Source organism: Saimiri boliviensis, chromosome 5 (assembly GCF_048565385.1).
Source record: "Saimiri boliviensis isolate mSaiBol1 chromosome 5, mSaiBol1.pri, whole genome shotgun sequence".
NCBI classification, from domain to species: Eukaryota; Metazoa; Chordata; class Mammalia; order Primates; family Cebidae; genus Saimiri; species Saimiri boliviensis.
This window is the reverse complement of record NC_133453.1, coordinates 60950967-60973059: the sequence shown is the minus strand read 5'-3', so window position 1 is coordinate 60973059 and position 22093 is coordinate 60950967. Positions and strand designations below refer to the sequence as shown.

Below are 22093 nucleotides of genomic sequence, written 5' to 3'. Positions count from 1 at the left end.
TAGTATGAAGTGATCCACAAAATTGGAAACAGGATAATAAAAGAAATAATTAGTCTTTTCACTAGATCCAATAAAAATTCACACAAGTGTAAGAATAAGAGTGTTGGGTTGAATTATGGTTTGGCCTACTATTTCCTTTTATTTCATGCTACATCTGAAAGTAATTTATTATGGAGAAAATAAGCTAATATTAACTCTAAAACACAGTGAGAAACAAATATTGCTCTAATGCTAGAAAAAAAAAATTCCTGGGCTCAAAAGAGCTGAGTTTCAAGGACAGCTGAAACCTATGCCCTACTTACTGAGATAGAATGAATCAGATGTATCTATAATCTGGTCTCTGTAGGTGTATTTCAGCTGTCTTATTTCTTTTCAGGAAGGAAAGTTTGTGTACAAAACTTCTTCCAAGATGGTCTCTGAAATTAGTTGAACTTCAGTGTTCAAATTGTGAAAAACAAGCCTTGAAAATTATAAGAAGGTTTCTATTCCTCCCTTTTGCTTTTAAACAAGTTCATGATGCATGAGATTGCCTACTCCAATTTTTAGTTTCTATTACTAATCTTCTTTCCTTCATTATTTTGGATTTAAGTCCTGAAATTTTGTTTAAAAAATGTCATATTTTTCAAATCTAGTGTTTTATCATAAGGAAGCAGCACTCTCACATCAAAATGAATGGGCTGCCACTTGACAGAGAAATTAAAAGTGAAATTTCCAATAACTGTCTTATACAAAATATAACACCTCTTTTGATAATGTTCTTTGAAACTCACATTTTGAAATTAGAAACCTCAAAACATTGTAGAATTTGAGAAAAATCACAAGGAGATATGGCCTTCTTAGGGCCAGAAGGACTTCTTCCTTCTCTTGTATTTTAAGGTGTTCAAACTATGGAAAATCAACTATATGCCTTAGGAAAGTACTCATAAAATGCTACATTTATGAGTCAGATAACTTATGGAATATTCTACAATTGCTTTTTTAAAACATAGGCAGCAAAAGGAAATTTTATTGTCCAACTTTTAGCCGATAATAACACTCTAGACCAGCATTCCTTAGTAATCCTACAATCAGAGTAATTGTTTGATATAGTAACTATATTACTACCTTCTATATAGAGGGAAATAAATCATAATAACTTATGAGAGTTCCTATTATTACTTAACAATTTACCACATTTTAATTAGTTAACTGTACTTTGTTTTCGTTTGAAGACCTACTCTTAAAATAGTAATAAATTTACTTTTGACAATCAAAAATTAAATATATTGTGTATGTATTTCTTGGTTATTCTGCCAATTTTTTTTTAACTGATTGCAATGTCTATTTGTGGAAAAACAAACATTTTCAGGAGTGCTATTCATTTGCTCTGATTTGGGGAAAGGAGAAGTTTTTAAAGCACAAACCTCTAAGGCATTTTCAAAAAATTCAGAAGTCAACCTAAGGAGATCCGTTCTTCTTTCAAGCATGGAGACCAGGGCTGCCCAGGCTTCACCCAGAGTCTCGGCCATGGCATCATAGACCTGACTCTGATCCTTGTTCTCTTCAGCTGTCTTGTCTGCCTCCTTCAAGAGTTCCCATACCCGATCTTCCAAAGCCTAAGTCCAAGAGAAAAAGGCATAAGCCAGGGTGTTAACTCAATGTAAGAACACAGAATCACATTTTAAACACCTAGATATTAGAAATTGTATGGAGTCTAGGAAAGAGAATTTATAAACACAAACTGTTATGCAAGAAAGTATATCAAACAGGAAGGAAGGAATGATCAGGATTGAGGTGAACTAGGGAGCATGGCCAGGCCAAAAGCATTCACATTTAAACATTGTCCAAACACTGCTGAGATTTAGCAAAGATACATGTCTATATTCCCACATGGTACAGAATATTATGTTAATCTCACATTTCCAAAAAAATAAGAAAAGTGGTAAGAACACACCTAGAAGTATGATCAAGAATAAAGGTTGTGACAAACAAGCCCAGTAACGCTTACTGTTTATTGTAAATAATTGTCATTAGTTGTTAACATGACTGTGATGCTTAATGTAAACATTATGAGTAGATTTTAAAAACAGAATAGTCATAATTTAAAAATTTAGATATGCATAACCAACATTATGTACTGTTTGGACAAAATATGAAAAATAAAAAGGAACATGTGCTTACATGATTGTCTCATTCAGGGATAGGAGGATTCAATAAGTTCCACATAATTCTTGAAATTGGCACCAAAATAAAGGCATAATTTTTAAAGAATATAGTAGACTAAAATATTATGAATAAATTCTGAAATATCAACATAAAGATAAACTTAAAATCTGATAAAGAAAAACACAACAAAGAAAATAAAAGAAATAAGAGCAGATTCATAAGGATACACACACACACATAGTGACAATAAGATAATTAAAAATCAATTAACACAAAAATGTGGATGAGTTAATCTTTTAAACAAAAAGACAAACGCTATCAGAGTGAGAAAAAAAGGCAACAAAATTTAACCAATTTGTGTTTGCCAGAGTATCCTTAAAAAGAAATATTTTTTGGAAATAAAGAAATGAGCTATATCAGGACAAGACGGACAAGAGAAAGCAGGACTATAATACTGAACAAAATTGGAATCAAAACAAAAATCACCGGTGCTTAAAAATGGCATTTATAATGGTAAATAGTGCAGGCTACAGTAAAGGCACTCATAAACCTTCATATCTGTTGCACCGAAATATTTCAAGTAGATATAACCAGTGTTACATCAAACAAATAGAGAATAAAAACTACAATTACAGACTGTCTTTAAAAATAATAATAAGGCTACTACATTTAAAAACCTTGAATATACAGCTAACCTTATGCTCAGATAAAATACATAGTATTAGACAACTTTGTTTTTAAAGAAAGAAAATAAATTATCTCAACATCCAGGTCTAAATTATTAAAAATAAATAAATAAAACAACAAAATAAGGGGAATAAACTGATTAAATACAAAATCAGAAATTAGCAGATTAAAATACTAGAATTGAATTTTTTAAGGAGATTAATTGAAAAGCCAATAAAATATTAAAATAGCTGACAGATGTCAAATAAAATGGCAGAGTAGGTGGCTCCAGTGACCATTCCTGTAGAGAAACATCAAAAACAGCAAGCAAAAATGGTCTTAATTTTGTTAGAACTCTGGAAAGTAGTCAAAGATTTAAAGCAACCAAAAAAAAAAAAAAAAAAAAAGGCTGAAGCAAGAAAAAGGTGACTTTAAAACGTTAAAAAACCTTTGAGACAGTTTTATATGCCCTTGCTCAATCACTCTTGGGTTCAACAGAGACTACCAGAGTAGATAGGAATATTAAGACTCAACTATATATTATCTACAAAAAACCTACTCCAAATATAAAGGCAGAGATGCATTAAAAGTAAATGAATTGGAGTAGCAAGTGAGGTGATTGATATGTTAATTAGCTCAAGTAATTTAACATGTATTAATTATTTTGCAATACATACATACCTCAAAACATCATACTGTACAATTTAGGTGTACACAATTTTTAGTTGTCAATTATACCACAATAAAGCTGGATGAAAAAAAATAATGGATGGAGAAAGATGTACCATGCTAACATTAATCTAAAGAAAGCTAGAGTACCTATGTTAATTCTAGACAGAGAATATTTTAGAGCAAGAAATATTATTTGAGATTAAGATAGGTATTATGAAATTATAAAGGAGTCAGTCTACAAGAAGGCATAAGAATTCTAAATGTGTATGAGCCTAACAACAGAGAGTCAAAATACATGAGGCAAAACTAATAGAACTACATGGAGAAATAGATAAATATGTTATAATACAGATGTCAACATCCCTCTATCAATAATCAGTATATCCAGCTGTCTGAAAATTATTAAGGATATAGATGAACTGAGCAGCACCGTTAGTTAACTTGATCTAATTGGCATTTATAAAATAATTCCTCCAACAATGCAGAACACACTTTCCTCTCAAGTTTACATGGAACATTCATAAGATAGGCCATATACTGGATCATAAAACATACTTTAACAAATTTTTAAAAACAGAAATCATACAAATATATTCTCAGACCCCCAAAAATTAAACTAAATGTCAGTAACAGAAATACAGCCGAAAAATACCATAATATTTGGATATTAAACAACACATTTAAAAATGGGTCAAAGAAGTCTCAAGGGAAATAAAAATATTTTGAACTAAATGAGAAAATGAAAATATGATGTATCAAAATTTGTAAGATGCCACAATAGCAATGCTTAAAGAAAAATTTATAGTATTCAATATATATAAATATGAAAAGAAAAAAGACTGAGTGTTTTTAGTTTTTACCATAGGAAACCAGAGAAAGAGAGTAAATTAAATTTTAAGTAAACAGAAGAAAATAATAAAAATTAGAGGAGGAATCAATGAAACGAAAACAACAGAAAATCAATGAAAGCAAAAATGATTCTAAGAAAAGATCAATAAAATTGAAAAATCTCTAGTCAAGCTAATCAGGAAGGAAGGAAGGGAGGGAGGGAGGGAGGAAAAAGGAAAGGAAAAGGAAAAGGAAAGGGAAAAGGAAAAGGAAAAGGAGGGGAGAGGAGAAAAGAAACAGAAACAAACTACTAATATTGGAAATGAATGAGGGACCACAACTACTGATCCATGGATATTAAAAGGATAAAAAGGAATACCAAAAATGGCTCTATATCCACAAATTTGATAACTGAGATGAAATAGACAAATTCCTTGAAAGATACAAGCTACCAAAATTCACACTAGAAAAAAATAGATAATCTGAACAAAGGCTATAACTATTAAAAAATTAAATCAATAATAACCTTCCAAATAAGAAAGCACTAGGCAGAGATGACTACACTGGTGAATTCTACCAAATGTTTAAAGAAGAAATGATGCTAAAGCTAATTTTAAAAATACAGCAAAGTTACAGAGTATGAGATCGACACACAAAAACATCAGTTGTGTTTCTTTATACAGAAATAATCTAAAAAGGAAATCAAGAATTCCACTTACAGGAGCATCAGAAAGAATAAAATACCTAGGAATAAGTTTAACCAAGGAGGTGAAAGACTTGTACATGGAAAACTAAAAATCATTGCTGAAAGAAATTGAAGACAACCTAAACAAATGGAAATAGATCCTATGTTCATAAGTTGGAAGACTTAATGTTGCTGAAAACCAGTACTACCTAAAGTAATCCACAGATTCAATGTAATCAATATAAAAATTTCACAGGCTTTTTGACAGAAATTGCAGAAATAATCCTCATATTTATATGGACTTGTAAGGGGACTACAGTCAAAACAATCTTGAAAAAGGACAAATTCGAAGCCTCACACTTCTAAGAATTTCAGTACCTACTACAAAGCAGCAGTAATCAAAAAGGTGTATTGGCATAAGGATAGATATGTAGGGCAATGGCCTAGAATTGAGAGTTTAGAAATATACCTATATGCCTATGGGCAATTGATTTTCAACAATGGTGTCAGGACCATTCACTGAGGAAAGAATAATCTCTTCAACTAGTGGAGCTAGAACAATTAGATATTCACATGTAAAAGAATAAAGTGGAATATTTACCTCTCATGCCATATAAAAAATTAATTCAAAATGTATCAGTGATATCAATGTAAAAGCTAAAATTTATGAAATTTTTAGAAGAATTTTACAAGTAAATGTTCATCACCTTGAATTTGGCAACAGTTTTTTAGATATGACACCAGCAGCATGAGCAACAACAACAACAAACAGATAAATTGAACTTCATCAGAATCAAGACTTTTATGTACAAAGGACACTACCAAAAAAGTAAAAAGAAAATCCTTAGAATGGGAGAAAATATTGGCAATTTATATAACAGATAAGCATCTAGCATCTAGAATATATAAAGAACTCTTTCAACCTAACAATAGAAAGGGGCTGGCCGCGGCAGCTCACACCTGTAATCCCAGCACTTTGGGATGCTGAGGCAGGCAGATCACCTGAGGTCAGGAGTTTGAGACCAGCCTGACCAACATAGTGAAACTCAGTCTCTGCTAAAATACAAAAATTAGTCAGGCATGGTGGTGGGTGCCTGTAATCCTAGTTACTCGGGTTTCAAATTAATTTACTTCAATTTAATTAATTAATTTGGGGCTGAGGCAAGAGAATTGCTTGAGTCCAGGAGGGGGAGGTTGCAGTGAGCTGAAATCACACCAGTGCACTCCAGCCTGGGTGATAGAACAAGACTCTGTCTCTAAATAAATAAATAAATAAATAAAACAATAGAAAGTACAACAATACAATCATAAAGTGGGCAAATGATTTGAAATGACATTTCTCAAAAAATGAAATAAATGGCAAACAAGAGCACAGAAAGATGCTCAAATGATTAGTCTTAGAAAAAGTGCAAATCAAAAGCACAATGAGATGTCACTTCACACCCACTAGGATAGCTATAACCTTTAAAAATTGAAAATAACAAGTGTTAGCAAAAACATGAAGAAATTGGAATCCATGTACATAGCTGATGATAATATAATGGTACAGCTGTTTTAAAAAAATATGTTGGCATTTACTCAAAAAGTTAAACATAGAATTACCATATGACCCAGAAATTACATTCCTAGGTATATCCATGGGAAGTAGAAGCATACATATGTCCACACAAAAGCATGCACATGCATGTTCACAGCAGCAGTATTGACCATAGCCCAAAGGCAGAAACAACCCAAGTGTCCATTTACTGGTGAATGGATGAACAAAATGTACTATATTCATATGAGGGAGTATTGATACATGCCAGGAAGGAAGGAAGGAAGAAGGAAGGGATGGAAGGTAAAGAAAAGAAAAGAAAAGAAAAGAAAAGAAAAGAAAGAAGAAAAAAGAAAGAAGGGGAAGGGGAGGGGAGGGGAGGGGAGGGGAGGGAAGGGAGAAAGGAAAGGAAAACCAATACATGCTACATTGGTGAACCTCTAAGACATTATGCTAAGTGAAAGTCAAACACCAAAGGTCATACAATGCATGATCATGATCCCACTTATATGAAATATCTAGAATAGGTAAAATCTTAGTAATAAAGAGCAAAATGGTGCTTACCAGGGGCTGGGGAAAGGGCGAATAAGGAATCACTACTTAATGGGTACAGAGTTTTCTTTTGGACTGATGGAAAGGTTCTCGATCTCAATAGAGGTGATAGTTGCACCATGAGAAAATTGATCATATGAATTGGGTCATTGGTGATGTGCAACTAAAACAGAGTTGAGAGTCCAGGGAGAAAAGCACTCAGGGCACAAAACATTGCCCCCAAAATGTAATTCCCTGCAAGTCTGGAAGCTGAAACTGCCTACTATAACCTGAAACCAGTTTTATCTATTGGCTACTGAAACAACTCTGAGACTAGTTTTGCCCATTGCTGTCACTTGCCAATCAGAGCTTACCGGTCCTCAAAACCTTACTAGTGGCAATGACATTTCTCAAAGAGCAATACATATTCTCCATTTTATAAAACCTGTAACTTTCTCTTTGTTTTTCAGACATACTGAAGACCAGCTAGTCTGCATTTATGCCCTGAATTGCAGTACTTTCCTCCCAAATAAAACATTTCAATTTCAGAAGTTTATTTCTACATTGAACGTTTCACACACAGCACTGTGAATGTACTAAATGCCACTGCATTTTATACTTTAAAGTGGTTAATTTTATGTTATAAGAATTTTGTCTCTTCAAAATTTTTTTTAACTTTTGACATTTTAAAAGGAAAAAAGTGATACACAAAAAACATAAGCAGATCTCATGGATGTGGAGATAGAATGATGGTTACCAGAGGCTAGCGGGGTGGAAAGGAAGAAGGAGGTAAAGAGAGGTTGGTTAATGGGTACAAAAATACGGTTAGATAGAAGAAATAAGTGTTTGATAGTAGTGTTTGATAGTAGAGTGACTATATTTAATTATTATATATTTCAAAATAACTAAAAGTGAAAATATTTAGTGTCATCAACACAAAGAAATCACAACTGTTTGAGGTGATGGATATCCCAATTCCCTGACTTGATCATTATACAGTGTAGGAATGTACCAAAGTATCACATTTATCCTGTAAATATGTGCAATTATGATGTATCATTATAATTTTTTAACATAATTATATAATATTAAGATTGAGGACTATAAATGTATACAGCAAGTTTTGGATTTTCTGCAAATAAAAACAAAAATGGGGACAAAATGGAAATTTTTCTTTAAAATGTTACCAAAATTGTCCCAAGAAGATCTTATCATCATCTGCCTCATCATCACTGTGATGACTGCCACCAGCATGGAAAATATTGACTAATTTCTCAAGTATGTCCCCAAATGAATAGATAAATATGCCAATTTATTTAGTTGCCTGTGGAAATTCGGATGCTTCCAATTTTTGACTATTATATATAAATCTGCTATAAATATTTATGTATAAGTTTTTAGGTGGATGTGTATTTTAATTTCTCTAAGTATTTACCCAGGTGTTTTCCAGTTAATTTCCCATTCTTATTTATATCTTTCTGTATGTTTTTTATGATAAAATATGTTATTTTTATTAGTGGAGGAAATATTTTTATTTTTGCAATTATGTAAAATAGACTTATTCTTAAAAGAAAAAAAGCACATGCCATTGCTGTATTGGAATCATGGACCTAAGTTGTCCTTTCCTTCCTTATTCTTCCAAATTATATTCTAAGACACATTACACACTTTAATTATATTATTTTCCCCAGTTATTTGCTGCTTCTCTTTGTAAGAGGATTGTACTTCTATGCCTCCTAAAACCAGACTTGTCTGTGCAACTGGGTTAGACTAAAAAATGTGAACAGAAGTTTTGTGTGCCATTTCTGAGTAGAAGTATTAAGAACCAATGAGTGAGTCTATCATTGCTCTTTCCATGAATAGGTGTTGCTCCTTGATAAGGTTTCAGTGTATCCCCACCCAAATCTCATCTTGAACTGTAGTTCCCATAATTACCATGTGTCATGGGAGGGATCTGGTGAGAGATGACTGAATCATGGGGACAGTTATCCCCATGCCGCTGTTCTTGGGATAGTGAGAGAGTTCTCACAAGAGCAGATTGTTTTATAACGGACATTTCCTCCTTTTTCTTGGCACTTCTCCTTGCTGCTGCCATGGGAAGAAGGATGTGTTTGCATCCCCTTCCACCATGATTGTAAGTTTCCTGAGGCTTCCCTAGCCATGGTGAACTGTGAGTCAATTAAACCTCTTTCCTTTATAAATTACCCAGTTTCAAGTATGTATTTATTAGGAGCATGGAACAGACTAATACACTCCTTTAGCCTGGATTCTAAAATAAAGAAGACACATGAACCTGAACTGCAATTACCATGCAGCCAACATGGTAAGATAAAATCTGTTATTTGTAAGCCATTGCTATTTTGGAGTTATCTATTACACTAGAATTACCTAATAAAAGCTATGTATTAGTCTGTTTTTACATTGCTGATAAAGACATACCCAAGACTGGGGAATTTACAAAGGAAAGATGTTTAATGGAGATCTCACAGTTACATGTGGCTTGGGAAGTCTCACAATCATAGCAGAAGGCAAGGAGGAGCAGGTTACATCTAAAGGGGCTGGTGGCAGCAAAGAGAGAGCTTGTGTAGAGAAACTTCCATTTTAAAAATGATCAGATCTCATGAGACTTATTCACTATCAAGAGAACAGCATGGGGAAGACCTGACCCCATGATTCAATTACCTCCCACATGTCTTTCCTACAGCATGTGGGAATTCAAGATGAGATTTGGGTGGGGACACAGCCAAACCACATCATTCCACCTCCGGCCCCTCCCAAGTCTCATGTCCTTATATTGAAAACCAATCATGCCTTCCCAACAGTCCCCAAAATCTTAACTCATTTCAGCATTAAGTTAAAAGTCCACAGTCCAAAGTCTCATCTGAGACAAGGTAAGTCCCTTCACACCTATGAGTCTGTAAAATCAAAAGCAAGTTACTTACTTCCTAGATACAATGGAGGTACAGGCATTGGGTAAATACAGCCATTCTGAAAGGGAGAAATTGGCCAACGCAAAGTAGCAACAGGCCCCACGCTAGTCCAAAATCTAGCAGAGTAGTCAAATCATAAAGCTCCATAATGATCTTTTTTCACTCTCTGTCTCACATCCAGGTCACACTGATGCAAGAGGTAGGTTCCCATGAACTTGGGCAGCTCCACCCCTATGGCTTAGCAGGGTACAGTCTCTCTCCTGGTTGCTTTCATGGGCTGGCATTGAGTGTCTATAGTTTTTCCAGCTTCTACTGCTGTCAGTGGATCTACCATTCTGGGGTCTGGAGGACAGTGGCCCTCTTCTCAGAACTCCAGGGGCAATGCTCCAGAAGGTATTCTGTTTGGGGACTCCAACCCCATATTTCCCTTCCATACTGCCCTAGCACTGCCCTGCATGAGGGCCCTGCCGCTGAAGCAAACTTCTGCCTGGGCATCCAGGCATTTCCATACATTCACTGAAATCTAGGTGGAGGGTACCAAACCCAGTTATTGACTTCTCTGTACCCACAGGCTAGAAACCACATGGAAGCTGCCAAGGCTTGAGGTTTGCACCCTCTGAAGCCATGGCCCAAGCACTGTGTTGGCCCCTTTCAGCCATGACTGTAGTGGCTAGGTCATAGGGCACCAAATCCCTAGGCTGCACACAGGCCCTGGGCCAGGCCCCCAAAACCACTTTTCCTCCTAGGCCTCCAGGCCTGTGATGGGAGGGGCTGCCATTAAGACCTCTGACATGCCCTGGAGACATTTTCCCCATTTCTTGGGGATTAGCTCCTTGTTTTTTTATATAAATTTCTGCTGACTTGAATTTCTTCTCAGAAAATGGGATCTTCTTTTCTATTGCATTGTCAAGCTGCAAATTTTCCAAATGTTTATACTCTGCTTCCCTTATAAAACTGAATGCCTTTAACAGCACCTAATTCATCTCTTGAATGCTTTGCTGCTTAGAAATTTCTTCTGCCATGTGCCCTAAATCATCTCTCTCAAGTTCAAATTTCCACAAATCTCTAGGGCAGGGCAAAAGGTCACCAATCTCTTTGCTCAAACATAACAAGAGTCACCTTTGCTCCAGTTAACAACAAGTTCCTCATTTCTATCTGAGACCATCTCAGCCTGGACTTTATTGTTCATATCACTATCAGTATTTTGGACAAAGCCATTCAATAAGTCTCTAGGAAGTTCCAAACTGTCCTACATTTTCCTGTCTTCTTCTGAGCCCTCTAAACTGTTCCAAACCCTGCCTGTTAACCAGTTTCAAAATCACTCTCACATTTTCAGGTATCTTTTCAGCAGCATCCCACTCTACTGGTACCAATTTACTGTATTAGTCCATTTTCATGTTGCTGATTAAGACATACCTAAGACTGGGAAATTTTCAAAGGAAAGAGGTTTAACAGACAACTCACAGTTCCACATGTTTGGGGAAGTCTCACAATCAAGACAGAAGTCAAGAAAGAGCAAGTCACATCTTACATGGATGGCAGCAAACAAAGAGAAAGCTTGTTGTAGGAAAACTCCCATTTTTAAAACCATCAGATCTCATGAGACTTACTCATTATCTTGAGAACAACACAAGAAAGACCTGCTCCCATCATTCAATTACCTTCCACCAGGTCCCTCCCATAACACATGGGAATTCAAGATGAGATTTGGGTGGGGACACAGCTAAACCATAGTAAGCTGACAGACAAATTTACAAATATAAATTCCTTTATTGGTACATTATGTCACCAAGGTTCTCTTACACTTAATAGAGAAAAAATAAAATTTATAATGCAACAAAGCAAAAAATCTAGATCATAGACTGATAATTTCATAGGTAACTCAAAAAAGGTCTCAGGCAGATTGGATGGAAATGGCAATGAACATCCACTAACAGATAGATGAGTATGTGCCAGCTCTGTTCTCTTTGCTATTTAGAATAAACAGACAGCAGGGCACAGTGGCTCATGCCTGTAATCCCAGCACTTTGGGAGGCCAAGGTGAGTGGATCACGAGGTCAAGAGATTGAGATGACCCTAGCTAACATGGTGAAACCTCGTCTTTACTAAAAATACAAAAATTAGCTGAGGGTGGTGGCAGGTGCCTGTAGTTCCAGCTACTTAGGAGGCTAAGGCAGGAAAATCGCTTGAACCCGGGAGGCAGAAGTTGCAGCGAGCCAAGATTGCGCCACTGCACTCCGTCCCAGCCACAGAGTGAGAGACTGTCTGAAAAAAGAAAAGAAAAGAAAAAAAAAAGAATAAAGAGACAACTGAGTCTCTAAATTGCCAGGAGAGTTTGACCAAAAGTGTATATTTTCTTACTTAGCTATTTAGGAGCCTAGAAACTGGACATTTCATTCTTGTGTGACAAGTTTTAGACCATTGTAAGGGCTGGCTACTTTGCATTGTGCATATTTTTCATTTTACACTTTTTAACATTAAAATAGGTGAAGCGGGCCTCAATCTCCACTTATGATGTTGTTAGGTCAAGAATATATAAGAGAAGATGGCCGACTAGGAACAGCTCAGTATTGCAGCTCCCAGTGAAAGCACAGAGGGTGAGTGGACACTGCATTTCCAGACGGATTTTTTATTGCCCACAGACCAGGAGATTCCCAGGCAGAGGAGCCCCATGGGTTGCCAACGTGGCTGTTTTGGCCGGCGCGGCTGCTTTGCTGGCGCCTTGGAGCGGCGGTTCTCCATACAAAATACACTTGTCTGGGTGCCCTTTTAGCTGGCGATTGAAGACCCGGGAAGGCAGATCACCCATTTATCTGATTTAAAAAGGAACTGAAACAGGGAGCCAGGCCAGGAGATTCCTAGGCAAAAAAAAAAAAAAAAAAAAAAAAAATGCCATGAATCTCAGTGCCGCTGTTTCAGCTGGCATAGTTAGTCACCGCACCGGAAATAACACAGATCCCGGAGCCTTTTCAACAGGCTACTGGAACACCTGGGAGAGAGTCAACCATTCAACTGAAAAAAAAAAAAAAAAAAAAAAGACTCTGAGTCAGGTACTCAGGTGATCAGGCTCAGCTGGACTCACCTCCACAAAAAAAAACTAAAACAAAAACAAAAACAAACAGCAATTGAAAATGCTCTGGGTTGAGAGTTTCACAGCAAGCACAGCTGAACCTGGGATGGTCCAGCTCTGTGGGAGAGGGGAGTCTGCCTTTACTTAGACACTCCACCACTACGGAGGTAGTCCGCCATCGCTGAGGCAGCCGCCGTTGCCGAGGCAACCTGCCATTACAGAGAGAGTCCGCCATTACAGAGGCAGGCCACCATTGCCGAGGCAGTTCTAACTACATCCATATAAACAGGACTGCAGGGCAGATCACACAGCAGCTGGGCGGAGCCCACAGAAGCTCAGCAAAGCCTCTGCAGGCAGACAGTGACTAGGCTGCGTCCTTGCCGGGCAGGGCAGCACCGAAAAAACAAAGGCAGCAGCACAACAAAAAGCCCATAAACAACATAAATAAAGCCCTAACTCCCTGGGACAGAGCACCTGGGAAACAAAACAAAACAAAACAAAAAAAAGGAGTTTATGAGTTCTGCTGCAGCAGACATAAACGTACCTGCCCAGTAACTCTGAATGAACAACAGAGCTCACAGCTCAGCACTTGAGCTCCAATAAAAGACAGACTGTCTCTTCAAGCAGCTCCCTGACCCCCGTATATCCAAAGAGTCACCTCATAAAGGAGAGAACAGACTGACATTTGGCAGGTATCCTTCTGGGATAAAGATAGCAAAAGAAGAAACTGGTAGCAACTCTTACTGTTCTGCAGCTGCTGAAGGTGATCCCCAGGCAAACAGGGCCCGGAGTGGACCTCAGCAGTCCTACAGCAGAGGGACCAGACAGTTAGAAGGATAACTAAGAAACAGAAATAACTTCATCATCCACAAACTGGAAATTCACCCAGAGACCCAATCTGAAAGTCAGGAACTACCAAGACAACAGGTGGATAAATCCACAAAGATGGGAAGAAACCAGTGCAAAAAGGATGAAAACACCTGAAACCAGAACACCTCTCCTCCTACAAGGGATCACAACTCCTCACCAGCAAGGGAACAAGGCTGGATGGAGAATGAGTGTGATGAAATGACAGAATCAGACTTCAGAAGGTGGATAATAAGAAACTTCTGTGAGCTAAAAGAACATGTTCTAACCCAATGCAAAGAAACTAAGAACCTTGAAAAAAGATTGACCAAATGCTAATGAGAATGGACAACATAGAGAGGAATATAAGTGAATTGATGGAGCTGAAAAACACAACACCAGAACTTCGCGAAGCATGCACAAGTTTCAACAGCTGAATTGACCAAGCAGAAGAAAGGATATCAGAGGTCAAAGTTCAACTCAATGAAATAAAATGAGAAGGCAAGAATAGAGAAAAAAGGGTAAAAAGGAATGAACAAAGTCTCCAAGAAATGTGGGACTATGTGAAAAGATCTAATCTATGTTTGATAGGTGTACCTGAATATGACAAAGAGAATGAATCCAAGCTGGAAAATACTCTTCAGGATATTATCCAGGAAAACTTCCCCACCCTAGCAAGGCAGGTCAATATTCAAGTCCAGGAAATACAGAGAACACCACAAAGATATTTCTCAAGAAGAGCAACCCCAAGGCACATAATCGTCAGATTAAGCAGGGTTGAAATGAAGGAGAAAAAACAGCTAAGGGCAGCCAGACAGAAAGGTCAGATTACCCATAAAGCAAAGCCAATCAGATTCACAGCAGATTTCTCAACAGAAACCCTACAAGCCAGAAGAGAGAGGGGGCCAATATTCGACATCCTTAGAGAAAAGAACTTTCAACCCAGAATCTAGCCAAACTAAGCTTCATAAGTGAAGGAAAAATAGAATCCTTTGCAAAGAAGCAAGTACTAAGAGATTTCATCACCACCAGGCCTGCTTTATAAGAGCTCCTGAAAGAGGCTCTACACATAGAAAGGAACAACCAGTACCAGCCACTCCAAAAACATACCAAATGGTAAAGAACATCAACACAATCAAGAATCTGCATCAACTAATGGGTACCACAGTCAGCTAGCATCAAAATGGCAGTATCAAATTCACACATAACAATATTAACCCTAAATGTAAATGGACTAATTGCCCCAATCAAAAGACAGAGACTGGCAAATTGGATAAAAAGCCAAAACCCATCAGTGTGCTGTATCCAGGAAACCCATCTCACATGCAAGGATGCACAAAGGCTCAAAATAAAGAGATGGAGGAAGATTTACCAAGCAAATGGAGAGCAAAAAAAAGCAGGAGTTGCAATTCTCGTCTCTGATAAAATAGACTTTAAAGCAACAAAGATCAAAACAGACAAAGAAGGACATTACATAATGGTAAAAGGATCAATGCAACAAGAAGAGCTAATGATTCTAAATATATATGCACCCAATGCAGGAGTACCCAGATACATAAGACAAATTCTTAATTACTTACAAAGAGACTTAGACTCCCACACAATAATAGTGAGAGACTTTAACACCCCATTGTCAATATTAGACAGATCAACCAGACAGAAAATTAACAAGGATATCCAAGACTTGAACTCTGACCTGGAACAAGCAAACCTAATAGACATTTACGGAACTCTCCACCCCAAATCCACAGAATATACATTCTTCTCAGCACCACATCACACCTACTCTAAAATTGACCAGGTAATTGGAAGCAAATCACTCCTCAGCAAATGCAAAAGAGTGGAAATCATAACAAACATTCTCTCAGACCACAGTGCAATCAAGTTAGAACTCAGAATGCAGAAACTAACTCAGAACCGCATGGCTTCATAGAAACTGAACAACTGGCTCTTGAATGTTGACTGGATAAACAATGAAATGAAGCAGAAATAAAGTTATTCTTTGAAACCAACGAAAATGAAGACACAACATACCAGAATCTCTAGGACACATTTAAAGCAGTCTCTAGAGGAAAATATATAGCAATAAGTGCCCACATGAGAAACAAGGAGAGATCGAAAATTGTCATCCTATCATCAAAATTGAAAGAGCTAGAAGGAGCAAGATTTAAAAAATTCAAAACCTAGAAGAAGACAATAAATAACTAAGATCAGAGCAGAACTGAAGGAGATAGAGACACAAAAAATCCTTCAAAAATCAATCAATCCAGGAGCTGGTTTTTCAAAAATATCAACAAAATAGACCACTAGGCAGATTAATAAGAAAGAAAAGAGAGAATAACCAAATTAATGCAATAAAAAATGACAAAGGGGATATCACCACAGATTCCACAGAAATCCAAACCATCATCAGAGATTATTACATACAACTCTATGCACATAAACTAGTAGACTTGGAAGAAATGGATAAATTCCTGGACACCTGCATCCTCCCAAGCCTAAACCTGGAAGAAGTCAAAACCCTGAATAGACCAATAACAAGGTCTGAAGTCGAGGCAGCAATTAAGAGCCTACCACCCAAAAAAAGCCCAGGTCCAGATGGGTTCACAGCCGAATTCTACCAGACATAAAAAGAGGAGCTGGTACCATTCCTTCTAAAACTATTCCAGACAATCCTTCCCAAATCATTTTATGTGACAAACATCATCCTGATACCAAAACCCAGCAGAGACTAAACAAGAAAAGAAAACTTCAGGCCAATATCCATGATGAACATAGATGCAAAAATCTTCAATAAAATACTGGCAAGCCGATTGCAACAGCACATCAAAAAGCTTATCCACCATGATCAAATAAGCTTCATCCCAGGGATGCAAGGCTGGTTCAACATACGCAAGTCTATAAGTGTAATTCACCACATAAACAGAACCAAAGACAAAAACCACATGATTATCTCAATTGTTGCAGAAAAGGCCTTTGACAAAATTCAACAGCCATTTATGCTAAAAGAAACCTTAATAAACTAGGTATTGACGGAATGTATCTCAATAAAAGCTATTTACGACAAACCAACAGCCAATATCATACTGAATGGGCAAAAACTTGAAGCATTCCCTTTGAAATCTGGAACTAGACAAGGATGCCCTCTCTCACCACTCCTATTCAATACAGCACTGGAAGTTCTAGCCAGAGCAATCAGGCAAGAAAAAGAAATAAAGCATATTCAAATAGGAAAGGAGGAAGTCAAATTGTCTCTATTTGCAGATGACATGATTGTATCTAGAAGACCCCATTGTCTCAACCCAAAATCTCCTGAAACTGATAAGAAACTTCAGCAAACTCTCAGGATACAAAATCAATGTGCAGAAATCACAAGCATTCCTATACACCAATAACAGACTTAAAGAGAGCCAAATCAAGAACGAAATGCCATTCACAATTTCTACAAAGAGAATAAAATACCTAGGAATACAACTAGCAAGGAACCTAAAGGACCTCTTCAAGGAGAACTACAAGCCACTACTCAACGAAATAAGAGAGGACACAAACAGATGGAGAAACCTTCCATGTTCATGATTAGGAAGAATAAATATCGTGAAAATGGCCATACTGCCCAAAGTAATTTACAGATTCAATGCTATCGCCATCAAGCTACCAATGACTTTCTTCACAGAACTGGGAAAAAACACCTTAAACTTCATATGGAACCAAAAGAGAGCCCAAATAACCAAGTCAATTCTAAGGAAAAAGAACAAAGCTGGAGGCATCACACTACCGAACTTCAAACTATACCACAAGGCCACAGTAATCAAAACAGCATGGTACTGGTACCAAAACAGAGATATAGACCAATGGAACAGAACAGAGGCTTCAGAGGCTATACAACATATCTACAACCATCCGATCTTTGACAAACCTAACAAAAACAAGCAATGGGGAAAGGATTCCCTGTTTAATAAATGGTGTTGGGGAAACTGGCTAGCCATGTGCAGAAAGCAGAAACTGGATTCCTTCCCAACACTTTACACTAAAATTAACTCCAGATGGATTAAAGACTTAAACATAAGACCAAACACCATAAAAACCCTAGAAGAAAATGTAGGCAAAACCATTCAGGACATAGATGTAGGCAAGGACTTCATGACCAAAACACCAAAAGCATTGGCAACAAAAGCCAAAATAGACAAATGGGACCTAATCAAACTCCACAGCTTCTGCACAACAAAAGAAATAGTCATTAGAGTGAATTGGCAACCAACAGAATGGGAAAAAATTTTTGCCGTCTACCCATCTGATAAAGGGCTGATATCCAGAATTTACAAAGAACTAAAACAGATTTATAAGAAAAAAGCAAACAATCCCATTCAAAAGTGGGGGAAGGATATGAACAGACACTTTACAAAAGAAGACATACATGAGGCCAACAAACATAAAAAAATGCTCATCATCACTGGTCATTAGGGAAATGCAAATCAAAACTACATTGAGATACCATCTTACACCAGTTAGAATGGCGAACATTAAAAAATCTGGAGACAACAGATGCTGGAGAGGATGTGGAGAAATAGGAACACTTTTACACTGTTGGCGGGAATGTAAATTAGTTCAACCATTGTGGAAGGCAGTGTGGCAATTCCTCAAAGAGCTAGAAATAGAAATTCCATTTGACCCAGCAATCCCATTACGGGGTATATATCCAAAGGATTATAAATTATTCTAGTATTAGGACAATGCACACGAATGTTCACTGAAGCACTGTTTACAATAGCAAAGACCTGGAACCAACTCAAATGCCCATCGATGATAGACTGGACAGGGAAAATGTGGCACATATACACCATGGAATGTTATGCAGCCATCAAAAACGATAAATTCGTGTCCTTTTTAGGGACATGGATGAACCTGGAAACCATCATTCTCAGCAAACTGACACAAGAGCAGAAAATCAAACACCACATGTTCTCACTCATAGGTGGGTGTTGAACAATTAGAACATGGACACAGGGAGCGGAGCACTACACACTGGGATCTGTTGGGGCGAAATAGGGAAGGGATAGCAGGGGGTGGGGAGTTGGGGAGAGAGAACATGGGGAGAAATGCCAGATATGGGTGAAGGAGAGGAAGGCAGCAAATCACACTGCCATGTGTGTACCTATGCAACTAACTTGCATGTTCTTCAAATGTGCCCCAACAAGTAAAATGCAATGAAAAAAAAAAAAAAGAAAAAGAATAAGATGAAAATATTATATTAAAAGTTTAAAATTCTAACTTTCAAATGCAAAGAGTATGGTAAGAACTGAAACTACAAATTCCATGAAATCTAAAAATTCTTTTTTTTTTCTTTTTCCTTGTGTATGAGACAGAGTCTCACTCTGTTGCCCAGGCTGGAGTGTAGTGGCTCAATCTTGACACACTGCAACCTCTGCTGCCAGGCTTCAAGTTATTTTCCTGCCTCAGCCTTCTGAGTAGCTGGGATTACAGACATCTGCCACCATGCTTGACTTATTTTTATATTTTTAGTAGAGACAGAGTTTTGCCACGTTGGCCAGGCTTGTCTCAAACTTCTGACCTCAGGTGAGACATCTGCCTCGGCCTCCCAAAGTGCTGGGATTAAAGGTGTGAGCCACTGTGCCAGGTTGAAATTTGAAAACTCTATGGCGGTGATACAGGAAAGGATAAGAAATAACAGACTATGAATTCATTCTAGGGAAAACCAGGTAAACATGTAACTTTCCAGTAATATTTCTCTGATTTGGCACAAAGTGGCTAAAATAAATTCAAAAATGAGCATTTCTATATCTAATAGAATTGCCTTTGGAAGTATTTTTACAAAGAATCCTCTTAGCCTTGTTAAACACATAAAATAAGCTCCTCTTAATATTGTTATTTTCCCACTCAAATGACACTTTATAAATCAGGATAAAAAGGTTTTAGGCAGAGCAACTTAAAAGAACTATGACTCTGGCTTCCAATATTGCTTTGGGACTCTCTCATGACCTCCACTGTGAACCACAAAATATTCCATTGCAGACCCAAGACCAGAACATTTTTACAGAACCCTCTGGATTTAATTTGGTAAAAATTATACTTGGGATTTTATCCAAGAATGTAAGTAAATATTCTGCTTTGGGAATCTGTAGAAAATTTTCTGATTCAAGTTTCCTTGGAATTTTAGATCGCTCTTGGGCTGCTGGGATTGGAGGCCAGGAATGGCCCAGTGCTTCCCAAGACCTATCAAACACCAGCTGAAATACTGGAGGAGACAGGGACTCAAACAGAGAGAACCAGATAGGATTTACAGAACAGGGATGTTTCTACCAAATCCAAAATCTCAGGACAGTGACCAGTTAAAGTTTATCTCCTATGAGATTCTGGAAACATAACAGGATCTTGAACCCAAAGGCAGAATCTACCATGGCAGGTTTTTGATATGGAGTACTTGGGTCTCTGTGACACTTCTTCAGCCTTGGTAAAGGTGTTAGGAAGGCCTTGTGGTTCTTTCAGTGGTCCAGCTTTCTATGTTTGCCCACATGCCACATCATCCTGTGGGCCAGGCCTTCCCTTTTAAATCTGGTAATGCTTATATGCTGTTAGCACTCAGGAAATACTATTTTATTTTATTGTCCATTGCTGAGCCTCCACAGAGGCTAATTCTTTCTTTTCTCTTCCCCTAAGGAGCAGGGTGTTTAGGCAGCCTGAAACACAAACACAACTGAGGTTCTAATGGAGAAGGCTGGAGGGCATCATACCTCAACATGCCAATGACAATGATTTCAGGTCTGTGAAGGAGACACAGAGACCCAAGCTGTCTCACATTTACAGCTCCAGCACCTGTCACTGGTTCTCAGACCGTTTTAGTTGTCATTTGCGGAGCTTGAAGGATTGTCCCACCAAATAGCACCCCTACTGAGAAACACAGAATGCCCAGCACATAGCAGAGGCTCAATGAATGTTTGTGGTAGAAGTGTGGGAAGGATCTAAGATGGTTCTTTCACTTTCTCTTGAAAATTATTTTATTTTATTTCACAAGCTGTTAGAGATGTTTCAATCTGACATCAACTTTAGAAAGTTCTAACAAAACTGCCACACAGCACTGATTCTACAGTAATGGAACTTCCTTACATTTGGAACAGAGCCTTCCACAGTTATTAGAAGTCTTTTTAGACCAGACCAAAATTTGCCTCCTTTTTCTCCAGAATGCCATGATTCCCAGTTTTCCAATGGTGGGAAAATCCTTGATAACACCCTTAAAGTTGTCTCTCTCTCTCTCTCTCTCTCTCTCTCTCTCTCTCACACACACACACACACACACACACACACACACACACACACTTCCTATTCTGGCCTGTAGAATCCTTTTAGAAAATTCATAAGATTTTTGTACTATGGAAATGTAAACCAGGCAAACCAGAGGATAGGATTTTGAAAACTTAAAGTGAGCCTCATGCTCCTGCCTTTAACCTGTCCCCTCAGGTGGCCTCTCTCCATTGCTGACAACTCTTGTCTAAATGGAGAGAAGCAGTTCTTCCCCACGGACAGCAATCAAAAACCATAAGGTATGGAAAAACAACTTCATATCTGAAAACACACTTAAAAGCAGAAGAAATCTCATTTTTGCAAGTCTTATTTATAAATTCAGTTAATATTGCAATATAAATAAGAATAATGGTATATTTATTTCTAGTTAAAAATTTTATATAGTATTCTACAGCACTCACAACATTCTCAATCAACAGGGAGCTGTAGAAAGTACTTCACTAGAGGAGAGATCCAAGATGGCCGATTACTAGCAGCTCAGGATTGTAGCGCCCAGAGAAAGCACACAGAAAGAGAGGACGCCACACTTTCAGACGAATTTTTGTTGCCATGGACTAGGAGATTCCCCGTGGAGGAGCCCCATGGGTCGCCAGCACAACTCTTGTGGCCGGTGTGGCGGTTTTGCCGGCGCTTTGATACAGCAGTTCTCGGTGCAGAGTAAACGGGACTGGGTCCCCTTTTGATTGACATTTAGAGCTCCAGGAAGGCAGAGTCACCCATTTACCTGATTGAAAAAGGGATTCAAGATGGAAGCTAGACCAGAGATTCCCGAGCAGAAAAGCACCATGAATCTCAATGCCGCTGTTTTAGCCGGCGCAGTGGGTTGCTCAGATTTCGGCACTGGGAATCAACAAGTTGGATGTCCACTC

General features: G+C 37.7%; 1 protein-coding gene across 6 annotated transcripts in view; it reads right to left on the bottom strand.

The window, feature by feature from the left end:
• The window catches only part of CCDC141 (coiled-coil domain containing 141), a 227616-nt gene that overhangs the window by 151022 nt on the left and 54501 nt on the right, over positions 1 to 22093 (bottom strand). For all 6 annotated transcript variants that reach the window (XM_074399403.1, XM_074399405.1, XM_003921815.3 and 3 more), the window contains exon 4: positions 1404 to 1595. In XM_074399403.1, coding sequence (XP_074255504.1) covers positions 1404 to 1595 — 192 coding nt within the window. The remainder of the gene's footprint in view (positions 1 to 1403; positions 1596 to 22093) is intronic.